We start from the raw sequence: 22,100 nt of genomic DNA, 5'->3' as shown, positions 1-22,100 counted from the left end.
CATCGACATCTGCAGACCACACGTGTCTTCAGTTACTTATTTGTACTTATTTGCAGTTATTTATCTTTTTATTTTATTTTTTTAAGTTATTTTTTATCCTTATTTTATCTTTTTATTTATTCTTATCTTGTTCTTTTAACCATTATCTAACTTGGCATTGTGCACGGTGTGTTTAGATTCAGTTTAAATTCAGGGACACGGAGCCCCTGTTGATCCTCTACCTAATCACACGAGCCACGGTGTGAGAACGGGTGTGGGTCACAATCAGCCAAGGTTTTGGGTGAACCCATTGTGAGATCTAGCCCCACGCTATCATGTGATTTCCTGTGATCAAATGTCCCAGGATGTGAGTGGGCGTTAAGACGTCCATGTCCCTCTTCAAGCAACTTAAAGAAGTCCAGACGCTTTTCTTTCCAAGCTCCTTCAACAACATCATTCATAGAACAACTTCCAGCTTCTTTTGCTCGGCTACAGTTTGGATGGATTTGCAGATGCAACAAGACTAAAATGGTTAGGGTCAGGAGGTCAAAGGTCAGAGCTCCTGTGGGTCTGAGGGCGGCCTCACGCTGGAGAAGGATGAAGGAGTCTGACCTGAGCCAGTGTTTGACATGAACACATCAGCACTGCTGTCAGTGAGCCTAACGACAGCCGTTAGCATCATTTCAGTGTTTCAGTCATAAAAACACTTCCTGTCTCTGTGGTGGTTACAGTGACATCATGCAGTTTGTGCTTTGACCTCCAGAGGGCGACAAATCAGCACAGACAGAGAGCTCCATTCAAACTTTGCTGCCATCAGGAATAATTCTTCAAATATAATCATCAGTGTTTGAGCAGTTATGATATCAGGGACAATCTAGACATGTGTGACAATACTGAACATGTCACATGACACACCTCAAACATCATGTGATCCACTCTCAGTCTGCACTTTCATTCATGACTTCAACAGGTTGAAATGAGCTTTGAAGAAACATTCAGTGAAATAAATCTTTCATGGATTCATGTGAGCAGCAGATGAACTTTGTACCAACAACATCTTCAATAACAGAGTCTGAATGAAGCTCAGGTGTTGATGCTGCTCACTGATTGGACGCTTGGTTTCAGCTCTGCTCTCAGTCTTTACTGCACAGGTGAAGGTAGAAAGTGTGACTGGATCTATAGACTGGAAACAGAGAAACATGCTGAACATTTGAAGCTTTGCAGCAGAAATGTTCATGTTACAAATACAGCAGAGCTGATCTGGGATCAGTGTGTTCACACCTGCAGCTACAACAAGGTTTCATGTCTCCACACGTCAGCATGTGAACTTTACTCTGACTCAGTCTGAGCAGTCAGACGGCATATTTTTAAAGTTAACACATCAGCACACACAGAGCTGAGCCCCTCCCACCTGTGCTGAGTTTCAGGTGGAGCCCCGCCTCCTTCCAGGAAGCAGCTCACCTGTGTGTCCGTGTTTAGTGTCCAGGTGTGGAGTGGAGCTTGTTGTTGGTGTGTGAAGAAACTGTAAGTTTGCTTTGTTTCCTCCTTTAACAGTTTGTCTTTAGGAACTTTACTGTTTGTTCAGCTCGTGTTTGATTTCTTCACACAACAAACTGTGTGTGTTTGTATTTCCGGTCTCTCCATTAAAGTCAGTGTGTAATGTTTCCTGGCTAACATCAGCTGTGTGCAGCTTAGTTCAGCACAAATCTGCCGCTCCATAGTTCACGGTAACGGACTCACAGCTGGACCAACGAGGCCGAGTGTGTCCGCCACTCTGAGCTACGTTCGTGTTTGTGTACTTGTAGTTTGTACTTTGAGTTCACTCAGAGCCCACAGAGGACGCAGCGTACGTGATGACGTCACAGCCCTTTACCTCCTTTACTGTCACTGTGATTAATATTTACACAGGAGACACCTGCAGAGCTCTGACGCTAAGCTAGCACACAGCATGCTAACACTAAGCTAACGCTAAGCTAGCCAAGAACCCAGAGTGAGTTAAAGCTGAGTAAACACTGACCCCAGACCAGCACCGTGATAAAGTGAGCTGCTGCTGCTGAACTTGAACAGGTAACAAAGTGATGAGCAGTCAGGCTGCAGGTTTCTACCTGTTCATGTTTCTACAGTAGAATCACTTTGAAGTGTCTTTGTGCTGTTTCATCTTTGATTTGTGTTCATAAACACTCAGAGAAACATCACGTGACCTCATCAGGATCTGTGTTGGTGTGTGGGGCTGTACCTCAGCTTTATGTTGTTACATGCTCATTTGTTCATTTTAACATCAAAGTAATGTTATGAGGAGTAATGAAGTAACGTACTCCATTACTTTTAATTAAAGTGTTCTGTGTAATATGTGTAATAATGACTGTTTTGAGTAATGACCAACACTGATCACAACAAAGAGGAAATGCCTCCAACATGCACAAACATTTGAGCCACAACATGCAGTTAATGTGCACAAATGTCTTTGATATGCTGCTCAGTGATGGTGGTGACTGTCAGAGCAGAGCTACTGAGAATCAATAAGTAATATCAATGATGGGATCAGAATCACTAAATTCTTCTCATCCCTGTCAGTATCATACATGTGCTGTATAATGTGATAAATGTAGAGGTGCTGGCTGTTCTCTCACTCTGCTGTTTAGCTGTAAAGGACGCCTCCCTGCCTTTGTCTCATTCATGACCTTTAATAGTCTCTTCTAACATGCAGAGATCTGTATGATCTGTTTCATAGAGTCTAACCAGCCTGTACAGGTAACAACAACAGTCACTGCATCACTGACACACAAACGTCATCTCTGTCAATAACAACATTCATACATGGAATAAAAACACATCAGTGGATCATTGCTGGAGCTGATGTTTGTGCTCCTGGTGCAAAGGCTCTCAGTTTCCTCCTTGAAATAACATCAGTGGTGGGTCAGCGACATGCTTTCTTTCCCTCTCAGGTTTAAATATCTGGGACTCTCCACCGTTTGGTTTTAGAGCTGAAGAAGCTTCTCTGATGAAACGTCTTCCAGAAACTTAAAGACGTCTCTTTTCTCTCCAAGCTCCTTAGATCACATGACCTGGATGACTGAACCTACAGACATATTGACCTGGTTTCATGGTCACATGACAGGTCAGAGGTCAGCGACTGTAACTCAGTTCCTCCTGTTAATGTGAACTCACTGAGTGTTTGTGGTTTACCTCTCAGACTGACTAAAGATGATGATGGAGGAAGAGGAGGACAGAGCAGAGTCTGCAGGGTCCAGCTGTCCGTCTGTGAGGAGTGACCGGTCCAAAGATTATAATCCAGACTTCAGTGGTGAACCTGGAGCAACGAGGTCAGAGAGCTGAACTCACTGAGTAACAGAAATAATTCTGCACTGACATTATAATCAGTGTTGACTCTGGTTGATTGTCTGACTGTGTTTGTGAGCTGAGAGGAAATGAAAATGAGTTTGTAACAAAAATCAGTTTTGTCCAGTTTTCCTGTAAAAAGCTGAACTCTAATCTAAGAGGATGTTACTGACAGGAAACAGCTGCATTATCTGCAGTCTGTGTGATCACAGCTGCTTCAATCATGTTTGTGTCTGCAGAGGTCAGAGGTCACAGTCTGCAGGGTCCAGCTGTCCGTCTGTGAGGAGTGACCGGTCCAAAACTCCACCCCCAGACTTCAGTGGTGAACCTGGAGCAACGAGGTCAGAGAGCTGTGATGACTCCTTTACATGTTTGTGTTTCCTGGATAAATATGACCTGAAACATCCTCAGATTGTTACAAAGATTCATTAAAAAGAAAACAATGAAAGAGAAAAGATCCAAATGTTCGACTTGGTCATTTGCTGTTTGAGGACAGTGATGCTCATATCTGTGGGGAAAGTGTGACCTGAGTGGGTTCATGTTTGTCTTTAAAGAACAGAGCTGCTCTGATTCTCTTTGTGTCTGATCTGTTAAACAGTCTGAGAGGTCACACAGAGACCCAGCAGCTAAAGCCTGGATCATACTGGCTGCTGTTACTCCATCAGGACAACACTGAACCACAGTGGTGTGGATGTAGTGGATAAATCCCACCATACTGATGCTCAGAGTTAACCACAGGGAACAAAACCAGATGTTACCTTCAGATTGTGACCTTTGGAGTGGACGATGCAGATTTCAATAGAGAATAAATGTTGTTGTTTTTCAGCTGTGAAGAAAGAATCTAATTTTCTGAACTTAAGAATTTATGATGCTGGAAACAACATGGAGACTATAACACAACATTTCCACTGTGTTCATAGAATGAATGTAAAACTGTCAGACATTCATTAAATATGCAAAATGTCTACAGAAGCATCAGAGGGTCAGACGTGAAGCACTCAGTGATTTTGATCAAATGACTCATCAGTTATTGATCTGTACTACACTGATCTACCACGTTAGTAAAGCTGGTGTTCTGGTGGTGGAGGGAGACTCGGATCATGTTCTGGTTTTGGAGCAGTGATCTGCTGATGGTTCAGTTTGATGAGCTTCTTCAAAATCATCCCTGACATCACCACTGAAAGGACGTCCATGAAAACAGACTGAAAATTACTGATATGTTCACAATCTGAGAGTTTAAAACTTGACAGACTTGATTCAGATGAAGTTATTTGAGCAGAAACTCCTGGATCTTTATCCTGTGTTGATCTAATCCTTCATGGTTCCTCCACAGAGTGGACCAGCAGAGCTCAGAGGTTCCCAGTGGTCAGTCTGCCCAGCAGCATCAAACACAGCTGGACTCCATATTTATGGTCTGTACATGTACAACAACTACTGTTACATCTGTTCTGTTCACAGTCATCTCCATGCTGCTCTTTGTAGACCAGTGGATCGTCAGTGTGTCCAACATGGATCTGATGTTTGGCTCCATGATTTCAGTCTGATTGGCTCATTCATAAATATTCTGTTCCAGCTGCTGGAGGACAACATCATCACTTTTGTGAAGAACGAGCTGAAGAAGATCCAGAAGGTTCTGAGTCCAGATTACCCAGAATGCTTAGAGAGTCAGAGGAGCAGCAGCAGAGAGGCATTTGTGAAGATCACAGTGGACTTCCTGAGGAGAATGAAGCAGGAGGAGCTGGCTGACCGTCTGCAGAGCAGTAAGAGGATTTATCTAAAGATTTAAGCTGCTGGATAAATGAACATTTTCCAGAGATGGAAGATGGAGCAACATGTTTTAAAGATTAGTTCTTTTTGGAATTGAGTGTTTGTTTTTCTTCTCATTCAGAACTTCAAGCTCCAGTTTGTCATCGTAACCTTAAATCCACCCTGAAGAAGAAGTTCCAGTGTGTGTTTGAGGGCATCGCTAAAGCAGGAAACCCAACCCTCCTGAATCAGATCTACACAGAGCTCTACATCACAGAGGGAGGGACTGCAGAGGTCAATGATGAACATGAGGTCAGACAGATTGAAACAGCATCCAGGAAACCAGACAGACCAGAAACAACCATCAGACAAGAAGACATCTTTAAAGCCTCACCTGGAAGAGATGAACCAATCAGAACAGTGCTGACAAAGGGAGTGGCTGGCATTGGGAAAACGGTCTTAACACAGAAATACAGCCTGGACTGGGCTGAAGACAAAGCCAACCAGGACATCCAGTTCATATTTCCATTCACTTTCAGAGAGCTGAATGTGCTGAAAGAGGAAAAGTTCAGCTTGGTGGGACTTGTTCATCACTTCTTTACTGAAACCAAAGAAGCAGGAATCTGCAGCTTTGAAGACTTCCAGGTTGTGTTCATCTTTGATGGTCTGGATGAGTGTCGACCTCCTTTGGACTTCCACAAAACTACAATCCTAACTGACCCTAGAAAGTCCACCTCAGTGGATGTGCTGCTGATAAACCTCATCAGGGGGAAACTGCTTCCCTCTGCTCGCCTCTGGATAACCACACGACCTGCAGCAGCCAATCAGATCCCTCCTGACTGTGTTGGCATGGTGACAGAGGTCAGAGGGTTCACTGACCCACAGAAGGAGGAGTACTTCAGGAAGAGATTCAGAGATGAGGAGCAGGCCAGCAGGATCATCTCCCACATCAAGACATCACGAAGCCTCCACATCATGTGTCACATCCCAGTCTTCTGCTGGATCACTGCTACAGTTCTGGAGGATGTGCTGGAAACCAGAGAGGGAGGACAGCTGCCCAACACCCTGACTGAGATGTACATCCACTTCCTGGTGGTTCAGGCCAAAGTGAAGAAGGTCAAGTATGATGGAGGAGCTGAGACAGATCCACACTGGAGTCCAGAGAGCAGGAAGATGATGGAGTCTCTGGGAAAACTGGCTTTTGATCAGCTGCAGAAAGGAAACCTGATCTTCTATGAATCAGACCTGACAGAGTGTGGCATCGATATCAGAGCAGCCTCAGTGTACTCAGGAGTGTTCACACAGATCTTTAAAGAGGAGAGAGGACTGTACCAGGACAAGGTGTTCTGCTTCATCCATCTGAGTGTTCAGGAGTTTCTGGCTGCTCTTCATGTCCATCTGACCTTCATCAACTCTGGACTCAATCTGCTGGAACAACAACAAACAACCTCCAAGAAATCTAAATTATTTAACAAACTAAACCTACAATCTCTCCACCAGAGTGCTGTGAACAAGGCCTTGCAGAGTCCAAATGGACACCTGGACTTGTTCCTCCGCTTCCTCCTGGGTCTTTCACTGCAGACCAATCAGACTCTCCTACGAGGTCTGCTGACACAGACAGGAAGTAGCTCACAGACCAATAAGAAAACAGTCCAGTACATCAAGAAGAAGCTCAGTGAGAATCTGTCTGCAGAGAAAAGCATCAATCTGATCCACTGTCTGAATGAACTGAATGATCGTTCTCTAGTGGAGGAGATCCAACAGTCCCTGAGATCAGGAAGTCTCTCCACAGATAAACTGTCTCCTGCTCAGTGGTCAGCTCTGGTCTTCATCTTACTGTCATCAGAAAAAGATCTGGATGTGCTTGACCTGAAGAAATACTCAGCTTCAGAGGAGGCTCTTCTGAGGCTGCTGCCAGTGGTCAAAGCCTCCAACAAAGCTCTGTGAGTACATTTGTACTCATGTCTTTACTTTTAACATCCAACTGTGTCAGTAATTTATTTCACCAGGTTTTCTGTCTTTGTATGAATTTGTAAAGTTTTGGGATTTCTCCAAAACAACTGTGACCTCTTTGATGCCTCCAGAACTCGAGACGCTGGATTCACCATAAACTCTGATCATCACTGCTGCTGTTATGTTATCAGTCTTTGTTTAAACACTTAGGCTGCATGTGCCTGATGTTGTGATACTTTATATTCACATGCATGCTCCTAGATACATTTCTACTGCAGGTCTATTTTAGTCACAAATGTTGGTGAAACACTTGCTTTTACATGCATGGTGGGTCCTGCATTAAAGAAAGCATTTGAATTACTCAGTGAATCCTGGCAGCCAGAGAAACATCCTTAGTTCCACTTTAAACTAAACTCTGCTTCGGTCTTCCACAGTGTGTTTGTTGTTTCTTTGTTGTTGTTGGCCTGCTCTCTCCTCTCACTCCAATCTGGTTGCAGCAGATGTTTGTCCCTCCCTGAACCTGCAGACTTGGGTGCAGCACCTCAGTTCATCTTCAGTCTGAAACCAGCTGTTGTAGCTATATCCCCTCAAGCACACCTTCCCTGGTCATCTCTGCTGTGGTTGCTATAAAATTTAATCTTGATTTTAAAAAAAGAACAAAAAAAGTAAACTAAAGTCAGACTTGATGGTGGTTCACTCCTTGGGCAAGAAGACAGAGGAGTGAGCCACCCTTGGTCAAAGCTTGGTCATTCAAGCTCACTGTTTTCCCCTTGTTGGTTGATGATAGTATTTTTTTTACCTGACTTATAGTCATCATTGTCTTCAAATTAACTCACACACTGCTGACTGCTGTAGCTTACCTGGCTGAGCAGGTGACCCATGTACTGAAAGTTAGAGTCGTGACTCCAGGGCCTGGTTTGAGTCTGCCCAAGACCATTTCCTGTGTGTTATTCTCCTCACTTCTCCCTCCCTTCCTGTCTTCTTTGCCCTATACAGTGAAGACAAAAGGCCTCAAGTTGTGAAAACTCTTCCCCTTCATCACCTTCAATCTCTCTCATCTAAAATCTCCAGTATTCTCTGAGTAGTGACTCTTTTCACAATCTTGAATGATAAGGATCCAAGTGGGTAAAGTTATTTATTTGTTGTGTTCCTATTTGCAGCTGGGATAGATTAAGAAAAACTATCGGCTGCCCAAATTACATCCAGTTTAGAAGACAAACATTGAGTGAAGTGTTTGTTTCATCGTCCTTCACAACTCATCAACCAGGTGTCACAAACTGCAGCAGGACAGTACAAAGCATGTCATACTGGATGGCTGCAACAACCAGAGTTTTACCTACCTTTGGTATTTCTTGACAGCATGAGCGTAATATTTACTGAACAGAGTCGTCTTCTGTAATCTTTTCAGATTCAGATTCAGAACACTGTATTTATTTTCAAGGGGCAATTAGGATACTGAGCTTTCCAACCATACATACAATACACAAACATCACATTGGGGAGACGGGTCAGGCTAGGTAGCTGGCCGGTCAGCCGCTAGAGCAGCGACCCGGAACCGAACAGCAGAAAATGCACAACATCAGGAAAGATGAGGAGAAAAAAGAACTCCTCCCAGACTGAGCTCCAACAGGGAGATCAGTTTGAGAACAGACAAAAAAAATGACCTTAGCGCAGAACACATGAAAACTCTTAATGCGCCATAGAAGCACATGACAAGCAACAGGGATGGGTAAAAGGTGAGAGACAGCCGGTGTAGACAGCGCACCCGGGCCTGCAGCATTTGCGCTGGTCCCCTCGACCCACTGTCTGCACCGGGAGGGGATAAGCATGCTTAGGATGGGAAGGAACAGTCTAAACACCGTCTGTTATCAGGGTGAGATTTGTTATGTTCAGCTCCAGCCTTGAGACCACAGCTCGCGCCGGTATGTTAGCCGCATGAAATGATGGTGGCTTTCTTTGGTGCGAACAACTGCATGTCAATTTGACAGCTGATCTAACAGTCCGTCACTCGTCTCTCAATCTCCCGTTGGAGAGCCACGAGCTTCTCCGAGAGGTTATCGGTTTTGCGCTCAAAGAGCAAAGTCTGAGAACTCACGACCACCATGAGCTTCTTCAAGATCTTATCCGTGCTGCGTTCAATGAGCCCATTTTGAGAAGTCACGACCCGTCCCATTGTTTCAGCCACAGCGGGCAGCCTTGTGGGGGTTTGAACAGCTGATTCCACTTTCTTTAATCTTCAATAAGCCAGGGCCAAGCCAGCTCAGATCAGCAAGAACCCTTTGCTGCTGTGAATGTCCGTGCTGCTATATTTCAGGATCAGGCTCTAAATGTACAAATGGATCTGAGAAGATTTCCAATCATGTTTCTACTAGATTTACAGTTTGTTTTCATGTCTTCTGACTCAGAAGGTGGATCAGGTGGAGCTTACAAGGAGTAAGTGCTGCTATAGAAGAAGAGTTGTGTTTTAATGAAGCTATTTAGTTAACCAATAATTGTATTGCATGCTGGCATTAAAAATGTTTCATTTGACTGATTTAATTGTTTGTTTGTTTTCTTCCAGACTGAGTGGCTGTAACCTCTCAGAGAGAAGCTGTGATGCTCTGTCCTCAGTTCTCAACTCCCAGTCCTCTAGTCTGAAAGAGCTGGACCTGAGTAACAATGACCTGCGGGATTCAGGGGTGAAACTTCTGTCTGCTGCACTGCAGAGTCCACATTGTACACTGGAAACTCTCAGGTCAGGATCCAAACATATCATTAAATGATATTATTGTACAAACAACCAAGCTTTATAGAATTGGCAGGTGAACTTTTCTTTGTCTTTGGATTGCTTAGGAGATTCTTAATTACTGTCTGAACATTTTTTACAGTCACATATTTTGTTTTAATGGTCAAACAGAATTATTGTTCAGTTCAATGAGCAGGTAGCTGTGAGATTCATAATAATGAGGTATATTTGTATTAAAGATGACTAAACTTGAACAGTAGCTGTGAGTTACTTTGTTTACTCATGTGTGCTGATGTTGTGAGTAATTTAAAGCTGAAGTAAACTTGTAATGAGTTTAATAGAGTTTCTGAAGTAAGTGTACTTGGAGACATTTATGTGTTTACTAAAGTCCAGGAGCAGGAGGCTGTGTGTAGCATAGAGGAACCCAGACCTCAGCTTTGTCTCCTGGTTTCTGTTGCTGCTGTTACAGTTTCCCCTCATCGTTCCTTCAACAGTCTCCTCACTGTAACAAATCAAAGTGTTACTGTATAGATTCAGGTCTGAATGTTGCCATGTGCTATTAAAACTGAAAGCGATGTTTCATACACCCACGTGGTTCAGTCACACAGTAACTGATGGTAAATAATGTTTGTGTTGAGCACATCGTACAGGTCAGCTGCTCCACACAGATCTCAGGTTTACATGCTGGAACAGTTTGTGATCATGAAGGATAAACCTCACTTCCTCTTTGTTTCATACAGATGTGACATGAACAGTAACACATTCATGAAATCCTTTTAGGAACACAAACACTATTGTAGCTGGAGAATATATTTGAATGTAGGATAATGTAGGGGATCAGAAACAACAGTAATAACTAACCACCACCTCACCATTTGGGTTGGTAGCTGCATGTTGATTGATGAAGTCATTTTCTTCTTCCTCCATTTCTACCTTATTAACATCAGATTAAAAGCTGCACAGAGACAGGCCCTGGACATGTTTAGCCTAGCTTAGTACAAGGACTGGACATGGGGGAAACGGCTCTCATCACTGGATCAAAACATGAAAACAAATCTGAAGTAAAGTTTTGTTGAAGTGAACTGTGGTGGTGCCCAATGTTCCCTCTAAGCTGCGCTCGTGCAACTGCGCGCTGCTGGCACGTCTCTGCACACAGAAAATCTGTGTTGCACACAAGAAAAAAATCAAATCTCAATTGAAATTAAAATTAAATCTTCAACAATTCTGTTTTGCAGTGTGAGTCAGTGACTGGCAGCTCCCATATGGGATTAGAACGATGCCAATATGCTCATGTTTTTACTATGTTTGTCTTGTAAGAAGATGTAAGAAGATCACATGGTGCTTTTTATTATTGTGTTGGTTTGTTTCCTGTCTCTTGGATGGAGCCCAGCTGTGGTTGGCCCCTGGGCCTGTGGTCAGAGTGTGTGCTGGATAATCCGGCCCAGGATGAGGCCAAACTGACATGGGATGAAATGTCTGTCACATAATTGAGCTTAGTGTAGTTTCATTTCTGCACAATTTAAAAACAACCAAAACTTTGTTCTGTCTTTTCTATGTTATACTGTAGACTTTCTTTGATACTGTGTCCAAAAGGAGCAGCTTTTACTTTGAAGGGGAGCCGTCTCTGTTTCCTCTTCAGGTTGGATGATGGAAGCAAATGAGTGTGTGATGTTCTTTCAGTGTTGCACTTTGTAGACGCTCCCTGAGCACTGGTCTCACAGCCAGCTGCACATAGAGACCAGTGTTGTTAGTCCAGGTCAGAAGATGACTTGATGGAATGAAAATGAGCTTGTAGTTTGTCTGCTTTAATAATGTGACTGGAAAAAGGTGTTGGACTTCAAATATGTCCATTTCTTTCACACTTCACCTTTAAAAGTGAAGCCTTGTTGTTCCTGGAAGGAAAAACACGACTTTTTCAAGTCTTTGTCCTGTTTTTATGATAAATGTACGACTTTAATGTGAAACATTCAGAGTTTTTTCTCTTGTTGTGTTTGTTTGAAGCTGCTTCCTGTTGGCTTCAGCTGTTTGGAGTTTCCATTTTCTAAACTTCTACATTCTGAACCTTCTTCAGCTCTGAACAGATGATGAAACACTGAATGATTTCAAGCTCACACTTTGTCTAATAAACTTACATCTTTCATTTTTTATTCAGATTGAAGGACTGTGATTTGTCAGAGATCAGCTGTGATTATCTGGCAGCAGCGCTGAAGTCCAACCCCTCGTATCCCAGAGTGCTGGACCTGAGTGCAGACTGCAACAACCTGCAGGATTCAGGAGTGAAGCAGCTGTGTGTTCTTCTGGAGAATCCACGATGTCGATTTGAAACTCTGAGGTCAGTCTCATGGTTTAGTTGTGCTGAGATGAATATGATGTGAAAGTTGTGCTGACACTGTGGATCAGTAGGCCCACACACCTCTATACAGGAAGTCTGGTTCTACTCTTTGTAGAACTTCTGATCCCTGATCCTCTGAGTCTGACTCAGTAGATAATGCAGAGTTCTGAGCTGATGTGGGTGAGAGGACTCAGGCAGCCTGACAGAGTTGATGTCCAGGTCTTCCCTGCTTGTCCTGATATACATAAACATGAGTATCCTTGCAGGTCAGATCTCATCAGTCACACCTGTTAGTGCAGCTCTCCTCTAGATTGTAGTGCTTGTTAAACTAGGATGATTTTAGGAGCCTGGACCGCAGATCTAAGGGAAGATATGACTTGGAAAGACTAAACCAACCTATTAGAGGTGTTTGCCCTAACATAGATAAATACTCAGATTTACACCTTTAGTGTCTCACAAAGGGTTAAAAAGTGAATGTGCACAGAGAGGTTGGTGGTGAGACGGGCACTTCCAGCACTGTAGATGTGATCCAGCTCAGTGTTCATGGAAATAATCCGGAGAGCAGGATTCCTTGATGAATGTCACATTTTCTTAAAGTTATAATCCACAGGGAAAACTGTGAAACTGTCGATCTGATATCTACTCAACCAATTGGGTGTTTACATGCCCTTCACTGATCTCCAGCCCCACCTTATTATCAGTTTCTCTCTCTTTTACATCTGAATTATCTTCACTTCACATTTCAGTCAGTCCAGATTTCATTAGCACGTTCACTTTAGCATAATCCATTTTAATCCAAACACCTTTCTCTTTAAACTCTGTTTGTCAGTCACAGTATATCCAGTACAATCCTCTTTTTCACTGCGTCACACACATTCAGAGATCAGAGTGTCCTGTGTGTGCTCTCATTCACTCACACTCACTCTCATATGGCTGAAGTCTGTTTGTACACAGGCTAATCTGGGACTCTCCACCATTTGACCCTAGAAATAAAGAAGCTTCTTGGATGAGAGGTGAAAGGCGAAACGTCTTCAAAAAACTTAAAGAAGTCCAGATGCCTTTTTTTCTAAGCTCTTTAGATAACTGCGAACCTTCACAAACACCAGCCCTTTGCTACAATCACAAAGCTCTTCATTGAAATCAATGATATCAAAGCTGGAATCAAATGAGTCCAAGTCTTCTGCTGATTCAGCATCACATTCATCTTTGCTCCTTGTTCTGCATCCCCACCATGGACTTCATTCCTTTCCAAGCCAGCCTTGAGTGTCCTTTATTCAGCTCATCCTCTGCTTTACTTTTACACCTGATTTTAGCTGCTTTTCTTCTCTCCCTCATAACAAGACAGCTTCTTCTGCCTGAGAACATGTTGGAGTGATTTACTAATCCAGGGCTGATTTTTGGGGAAAATTGTTTTCGTTTTCAAAGTAATCTCCATTTTTCCCAGAAAGAAATGTAAGTAGAAATCGATGATCTAAGTGTGAACACGAGCCTTTAAAAAGGCTCTACTGAGGCTGCTGCCAGTGGTCAAAGCCTCCAACAAAGCTCTGTAAGTACATATGTGATCATAGCTTTAGCTTTTAAATGTTTATTCTAGTTAACACAGATCAGGTGGAACAACTCAAATAAAATATCAAAAATATTAAGTGGTCATCGGTACTCAGTTTGTTCAATACTGAATACAATGGAGCACAAATTGTCCACATTTCTGAAATATTTCTGGGTGTAACTGTCACCAAAGTGCAATTTAGACCTGGCCTGTGGTTGTTATCTAAGTGATAATCATCAATTCTACTAAAACAAATACAAAATAAAGAAATTTGACACATTCTGTTGATATCAAAAGCACACTGAACAATTCAGTGTTGTTTTACTGCTGTTCTCTCTTCACTTCTTCTCCTCTGATTCTCTCCACATGTTGCTCTGCATCAGTGCTCAGTTTCCTGACAAAACAAGATGAAATATTGCTAAATATAATAGTATCTCATTACACTTCAACATAAGTGTTTTATTTTTGTAATTGTTTATCTGTTATTTTTCAGACTGAGTCACTGTGACCTGTCAGAGAGAAGCTGTGAAGCTCTGGCCTCAGGTCTCAGCTCTCAGACCTCTAATCTGAGACAGCTGGACCTGAGTAACATCAACCTGAAGGATTCAGGCGTGAAGCTTCTGTCTGAAGGACTGAAGAGTCCACACTGTACACTGGAAACTCTCAGGTGAGATCAAGCATTTTTCTTTCATCAACTGACAGAATTAGCAGATTAATAATAAGGCAGTCCTCTAATAAGAGGAGAAGTGGAGGTGTTTTGAAGGGCAACGTACTCTTATGTTAACAAGACAGGAAGTAGTTCCTGGGAACTGCTTCCTTTGTTATTGTCTAAGTAGAAAATATGATGGTGAAACAGTGATGAGTTTGCAGAGGTGGATCCACACAACACAACAATGCTGTTGCGTGCTGAAAGCAGACTTCTCACAGATTCTGAGGCTGCAAGTTTCATCACTGTCCAACCAAAATTCACTGAACCAGCAGTAAATGAACGTCCAAAACTACGCTTCATGTTTAAAAAACAGATGATCAGGGGGATTTGTGTTTACATCTTTTTTGTGTGATCTGTTCACCTGCTGTTTCAGCTGTTTGGTGGTTGTTGAGATGGTTTTGTGAACTTTTAGCTGAGATTCTGACGTTTCTGTAGATACCACACATGTCTAATTACTTTGTACAGCATGAACGGCCATAACGAGGTTTTTAACAGTAAGAAAAGTTGTAAAACTTCAGAAAATATAGTTAAAAGTCCAAAACCTTCTACGTCTGGTGGCTTGTGGTAAGGAGCAGATCAAACGAGTAAAGAATTACGTTATAATTATAAATGGCTTCAACAGCACATTCAGGTCTGTGAGACTCATTCAGACACTGAGCCGTGGCTCTGTGCTACATGCACATATTTCTGCATCTCTGCCATTCAGACACACTTTATATATAGTTTATTTTATGTAGGATTCAATACTGAACTGTACATTTAGTCTTTTTAAAGGCAGCAAGTTTTATTCAGTGTTTTCATAAAAGCCTTATTTTTATCCATTTACTGCTATTAGGAAGAACACGTGAGGTTTAAGACCTGGACCAGTTTGAAACCTTTTGTCCTCCACAGTGGAAAATGGGTGGAAATAAAAATGGGTCTCACTTTAGCCAGCTCCTAATTTTATCAGTTCTACTCTCAGCGTCTCCTGTATATCTCCTGTATAAATGTTGCACTCAGCTTTGTGGTCTCCAATATCACTGAAATGCAGCCAGATGCTGCTCATTTTGCCTTTTCACTCTTTCCTGACACGCTTGCATTTCAGTACAGCTCCCATTTCTCTGTGTACTGGTCTCTACCACCACCCTTGCTGTCTATGGGACATGTCTTCTTTCACATAATGGTATGATCCCAGTCTGTCTCTTAAAGTGTTTGGCCACATGGTTTGCTCATCAGAATAAAATCTCAGCCGTGCTCACATTGATTATCAGCAAGCCTGAAAATTCATCAATATTTGACATATGAAATTATCTCAAGGGCTGGATTTGGCCCACGGGCCATATGTTTGACACCCCTGGTTTACACAGTTTGGTATTCAATGTACAAGTGAGTTAGCTCTCAGCTAACTAGCAGACAAGCTAACTGCTGGGACTGCGTCTTTCTAACAAGAGCGTCAGACACTCAGACTGGTTTCCTTTGTGGATGATGATGTGTTCTCACACTGATCCTTCATGCTGATGCTGCCATCCACCCACTGCTCCTGGATTCCTCATCATCATCTCCATCAGCCCTCACAATACTCCACCTTCTTCAGCTTCATGTTCAGCAGCCTGGATGGACAGTAATTCTTTCCATGGGTTATGGTGGGACATTGAGAGCTGAAGTCAAACAGCAGTGAGAATGAAAGACTGATTCATTTCTATTTAGTCTTGTGCTGTGCAGCTTTGTTCAGAGCATTAAGGCCCAGCAAAGATTACTGAGGTCATAGAGTCACTGATGAAACCTGTGTGCTTATAGAAACTGAGACCAGATGAACCAGAATAGAAGGACATTAAAATGAAGTGTCAGCTACACAAAGGCAAAGCTATTCAGTTGTTGCTGTGAGTTATTTAAATGGAGGATGGAGTCAGACTTTAATCTAGTTTTTTACAAAGTTCCCTCAGCGTCCAGAGCCACCAACATACCTTTGATCAACAGCAAGTGAACATTTATAAATGTGTGTTTCCAGAACAGGAAGCAGCAGAACTATTGTTCTGTTATCAGGCAGCAGCACAAACGCTCATCAGCTCATTTACTGTGCAGGACTTTGAGTGTGTGTTTGTGCTGGATTTCCTTTGGAGAATCTCAGTCAGAAACAAGACAAAGAAAAACTCTTTCAACAGTCCAGGTTGAGTTGACAACATGAACTGCATTTATCTCAATTTTAAATACACGTAGACATTGAGGGCTAACAGGAGGGACTATGTGCTTACCTGCTGCTCTCTGGCAGGTAGCTCTATGCCCTCCTGGGTTTTAATTGCACCTTAGAACACACATGCATCAACACTACAATGAGCGGGTGGAGGGAGGTTTGGAGTCTTCTCTCACCCCCGTTCTCTGCGGCCTGCTGGAGCGGGGGGGCTAGTAGGAGGAGTTGGCTGTCCGGCTGCGGTCTGGGGTGTGGGGCCTCCCTGCTGCTGCGGAGTCGGGTCGGTCTGCCTCTCCCCACCGCAGGGAAAAGGGTAACACCACCTGGGTCTGGGTGCAGTTCCCCCCTCCAGGGGCAAGGGTACCTAGACCCGGTTGGTAGAGTACGCTTGGGGAGTGTGATCGTGTGTACAGCGTCTCTTTATGTCTGTCTCCACGTCGGTTGAGTGTGAAGTGCACATGAGAGCATGAGGGTGGGAATGGATGTTTGTGTCTGTGTGTGCCTGTATGTTTGTGTCTATATGTCAGGTTGGGTATCAGACGCCACCTCTCTGGGGACATCTCGGGCCCTCCAAGGTTTGGAGGCCTATCTCCACCCACCACCACTTCCCCTGCCGGTGGCGGACTCCCTCAGGTGTCGGTGCGTTGGTGGTTCTTTGTATCTGGGGGTGGGCGTCCGGGTACATACCGGCTCACTCCTTGGCGGCCACTTATTGGGGCTCGCTCGGGCCATTTCGGAGGTGGGGTGCCCCCGGCCTCTCGGCCTGGGGCTCGGTCACTCAGGCACAGCTGGCTGCCGGCGGAGCTCACGGGCGCGTCACTGCAACTCCCCCTGGCTTCTGCTCCGCGGCTGCTGAATGAGCCCTCATCTGGGACTCTCCTTAGCTCTAACTGGGACAGTGGCGCAGCTGCCCCTCTGTGGGTCTTCCTTGGTCTCTTGTGTTCTGGGGGCCTCTGGATGTCTGGAGTTTTGATCTCCTCCATACCTGCTTCATACCATAGAGGACAGGGCTGTGGCTCCCCACACTCCCTAGCAGATCATTACATGGAGAAACCTTTGGAATGCAAGCATGCTGATCCACACAGGTATGCACACAGGTGTACACATGGGTATTCACAGACGCGGACTACAGCTTTCTTGGCTGCTGCCTCAAAGCACACTGTGCGCTGTCTGTCTTGAGTGTTGCACAATATCGTTTATTATTTAGTAACTATAAAAAGAAAAAAAAAATTCAGTGTGCAGAAACAGATCAGGTGCTTTCTAACAGCAGTGTTCCCTTTAACACAGCAGCAGTTCAAATATTTCTGTCAGTCTGAGCTGAAACATGAATCTAATCTAATCTAATCAGGACACTGAGAAATACATCATGTTAAATATACCTGCAGGCTTCCAGCTGTGCACTTTGTCCCTGTCAGCTGTGATTGCCATGGCAACCTTGGTGTTGTGCGCGATGCAGGGACGTGTTCAAAGGCAGACGTCTGGCAGCAGCATCATATTTGATGCACTATCTGTACTGAGTGTGCTGACTTTATTTCAAATGTCCCACTGCTGTGCAACATGAATCACATGTTCTGCACCTTTCTGTAACTCCCAGGTAACCATGGTTACACAGCTACAGTATATTCAGAGCCAGTGAGCACTTTCACAATAATCATGATTTTAAAAACTGTGATTAAAATAATTGCTGACGTTAATCAATTAATGAGTTAACGAGATTATAACAGGTTAAGTTGCCCTAATAATTAGACTTTGATGACAAACTGATGTGATCTCCATGTTTCCTTTGTTGGACTGTGGGCGAGTGTCAGAACTGAATGTACTGAGTAACATGTAGAGTTTAAACATGTGTCAGTTCCAGTTTTAGAGCTCTAAAGTGCAGCTATCATGTTAGGAATATGTTAGGAATAGACAGGAACACTGAGCACACTGAGGTCAAATCTTTATTTTACCACTCGCTGCATTCTTGATGTTCATGAATTCAGCAGCTTCATGATTGTCTGCAGCATTAATCTCATATTTCCATTAAAGTGTTGAATTTGACTGTTTGATGTTCTTTATGATCTCTGGCACCAGTTCATCTGTAGGCTGAGCTCAGTCCATCCAGTTAGTGAAATGATGTTTAAAGGTCTCCTTGTCCTGTGAGCGTGCACAGATCCTGAAGCAGAAAGCCTGGGTTACAGAGAAATGATCATCACTGTGGTGATGCTCATCATCTCTGACTGGGATTTGAGGTTTTGTCAAAGCAGCAAAGAAAGCCTGGCTATGTTGGACTGGGTGTGGCAGCAGCTCCCAGTTTGAGTTCAGGAGACAGACACCCTCTCTACTTTGAAGATCAGCTTCAAACTTTCCTTTTTGATAAAACTTATAGTTCGAGCTGGATCAGGTGACCCTGAACCATCCCTTAGTTATGCTGCTATAGGCTCAGGCTGTTGGTGGACTTCCCATGATGCTCTGCTCTCTTCTCCCCTCTTTTCACTCCTGATGCTTTTATATGTCACTACTGCATGTCCTTAACTTTTGTCTCTCTGTTTTGTTCTTGTCTCTCTGAGCTCATCTCTTCTCTTTCCCCTCACCCTGCAACCAGTCATGGTAGATGCTCCTCCTGGAGCCTGTTTTCACTGGGAGGATCTTTGTGTCAAAGGGAGTTCTTCTTCCCACCATCACCAAGTGCTGCTCACAGTGGAGGCGGTTACCTTACACTGTTAAACAGCTTCAGATGACTGTTGTTGTCTGTTGGGTATTGTCACTTATAAATAAAGTTACAATGGATGGATAGATGTTATTGTGACAAAGAGAAAACAACTGTTGTCAGATAGATTGTTGTTTTGTGTGTCTGCAGTCTGTCAGGCTGTCTGATCACAGACGAAGGCTGTACTTCTCTGGCCTCAGCTCTGAGCTCCAACCCCTCCCATCTGAGAGAGCTGGACCTGAGCTACAATCATCCAGGTCCCTCAGGAATGAAGCTGCTGTCGGCTGGACTGAAGGATCCAGGCTGGAGACTGGACACTCTCAGGTATGGAGAGAAAATCTGATAGAGGAGGAAGAGCTGGAAACATTTCCTGTGTCTTTCACTCACTTCCTGTTTGTTTCCTGCAGATGACACATGAACAATCACACATGCAGGAATATTTTCAGGGACAGACACACTAGTCTAGCTGGATAGTTCATGGATATTTATGTAGGGGTCTCCAAGGAGTCTGTTTGCAGGAACATTAATGATAACTGATATGTTGAGAGTTTCATTAAAAGTAGACCTACAGTTAGGTCCGTAAATATTTGGACAGAGACAACATTTTGTAACTTTAGATACACTTTATTAGGTCACAGGTGTACTATACCTGAGATAGTGGCCACTGTGTACTTAATAAGGTGTCAGCCATGTGTATGTTTCCCATGCTGTATGTCCACAGTCACAGTGACAGTCAGTGACACTGACAGAAGGATGAAACAAGGCTGAATAGGCTGAACAGCTGAATTCACAATAAATTTGTTCTCAAGTGCACATTTTTCTGTTATTGTTCTCAAACAACAGAATGAGAATGAAATATTGATTCTAACAGGGCCCATAAAGGGCTTTTATTTTTTATTTTTTTTTTTTTTAACATAAAATATGAAAAATAAATAAACAAATTAAGAATTAATAAGAAAATAAATCAATCTGTAATACATAAATAAAATAATAATAAGATATTTTTCAGTCTTCTATATCTGCTGTGTTTAGATTGAAATGTCTGTATTAACAGTTCTATAACCTTCTTCTGAACATGAATGGAACACTGGAGAAAATGAACTGTTCTTCTGAACATGGCTTCTCTTGCCTACTCCTTGCTGCTAGAGACCTGGCAGCGTTTCCTCTCGCATAGCCGAGCCAGATTTGGCCTGAGGGAGGAAGCAGTTGCGACCCTCAGTATGTCTTGAAGATGATCATCCGTAAGTCTGGACCTGTACTTGGACTTATTGAAGTTCAAAGTGGAGAAGAGCTTTTGGCACAAGTATGTGCTACCAAAAAGGCACATGGTCCGCTTGAACATTCGGGAAAGCCGAGGGAAACTAGGGCTCAAGTCTCTCAAAAATTGTCCAAGCTTATCTGCTTTTCCACTCACCTCCCTGAACTTTGCTTTGAGTTCAGAGTTGCACTGCAGCTCAATGAGCTCCATTTGAAGCACAGAAGGGGCATCTTGCACATCAAAGGAGAAGGGGTCTGCAAAAATGTGAAAGGTGGCTCTGTGTGTCTTGAAGTCAGCAAATCTGTGATCAAATTCCTCCTGTAGCCTCAAAATGACATCAACATACTCGTCAGCACTGAATGGTGTGCCTGCATCCACGAGTGCCTTGCATGCTGGGAAATGGCAAAGGTTTGTCTGAGAGAGCTGAGCTTTCCAGAGCGCCAGTTTTGTGGAGAATGCTCTCACGTTGTCATAGGCAGCACTGACAAGTTGCCCCTGGCCTTGTAACGTCTTGTTCAGTACATTAAGCTCATGTGTCATATCAACAAGAAAAGCTGAGTCCATGAGCCATTTGGGATCAGTTAGCACAGGAACACTAACTCCATCCTTCTCCATGAAGGCTTCACTTCTGCTCTCAACTCAAAAAGTCTCTTTAATACATTTCCCCTGCTGAGCCAACGTACCTCAGTGAAGTCGAGCACATCCCCATATTCTGACTCCATTTCCTCTAAAAAAGCACAGAACCTTCGGTGCTTTAAGCCCCTGGATCTGATTTGGTTGATGCATTTCACAACAATAGACATCACATTGTCAAACTTCAGGCATTTGCTGCAAAGGACCTGCTGATGGATGATGCAGTGCAGAGCAATGGCCTCCTCCACGCCTTCCTCTTCCAGTTTGTTTTGTGCCACCAGTCCATGTTTCCTCCCTGTCATTGATGGCGCTCCATCTGTTGTTATTCCAACAAACCTCTTCCATGGCAAACCAACATTCTCAATGGCATCACACAGCTTGTAAATATCTGCTGAGCGGTGGTCTGGCCATGCATTGGAATTACTGTGAGCAGCTCCTCCATCACTTCAAAACTGTCATCAACACCACGGACATACATTGGGAGCTGGGCAGTGTCGGTGATGTCTGTGGTCTCATCAAGAGCGACTGAGTATACACTGAAACATTTGGCTTTCTCACACAGTTGGTCATAAATGTCACTTGACAGGTCAGAAATGCGATCTGCTGCGGTGTTGGCAGAAAGGCTGATGTTGCTAAACTGACCTTTCTTTCCCGGACAGACTATATTTGCAGCCTGCAATATGCACTTTTAGACAAATGCACCTTCTGTGAATGGCTTCCCTGCTTTAGCAATCATCTCACTAACCACGTGGCTCCGACTGCTGCATTATTCTCTTTGGTTGCTTTCTTGGAGAAATCTTGCTGCCTCAGTAGATCTGTTTTAAGACTGGCAACCCGGTTCGCTCTCTCGTCTCCCTGGTATTTTGCATCCAGCTCAGCATGTCTAGTTGTGTAATGACGTTTCAAATTGTATTCCTTGTGCAGCGCAACTTTCTCTGTGCAAATAAGACAGGTCGGGGTGCCCCTGTGCTCAACAAAGAAATATTGCATTTCCCACTTTTCCTGAAATTGTCGGTGCTCATCA

The 22,100-nt window shown here is 43.5% G+C and overlaps 1 protein-coding gene across 8 annotated transcripts in view; it reads left to right on the top strand.

Annotated features, from left to right (window-relative positions):
• Positions 1-3,183: 3,183 nt before the first annotated feature.
• The window catches only part of LOC147337090 (protein NLRC3-like), a 290,822-nt gene continuing 271,905 nt past the window's right edge, over positions 3,184-22,100 (top strand). The window contains exons 1-9 of one of the 8 annotated variants that reach the window (XM_086285761.1): positions 3,184-3,302; positions 3,558-3,659; positions 4,652-4,730; positions 4,892-5,078; positions 5,207-7,007; positions 9,578-9,751; positions 11,895-12,074; positions 14,114-14,287; positions 19,336-19,509. In XM_086285761.1, coding sequence (XP_086141887.1) covers positions 3,184-3,302; positions 3,558-3,659; positions 4,652-4,730; positions 4,892-5,078; positions 5,207-7,007; positions 9,578-9,751; positions 11,895-12,074; positions 14,114-14,287; positions 19,336-19,509 — 2,990 coding nt within the window. Of the gene's footprint in view, positions 3,303-3,557; positions 3,660-4,651; positions 4,731-4,891; positions 5,079-5,206; positions 7,008-9,577; positions 9,752-11,894; positions 12,075-14,113; positions 14,288-19,335; positions 19,510-22,100 lie in introns of those variants that run through there. The other 7 variants (XM_086285767.1, XM_086285768.1, XM_086285771.1 and 4 more) reach the window with 7 other exon arrangements.

The sequence above is a fragment of the Aulonocara sp. 'chitande type north' Nkhata Bay genome, linkage group LG3, assembly GCF_057382095.1.
Source record: "Aulonocara sp. 'chitande type north' Nkhata Bay isolate Kocher_YH1m ecotype deep benthic linkage group LG3, A_spYH_male_GT1.1, whole genome shotgun sequence".
NCBI lineage: Eukaryota > Metazoa > Chordata > Actinopteri > Cichliformes > Cichlidae > Aulonocara > Aulonocara sp. 'chitande type north' Nkhata Bay.
This window is presented reverse-complemented; position numbering and strand designations above follow the sequence as displayed.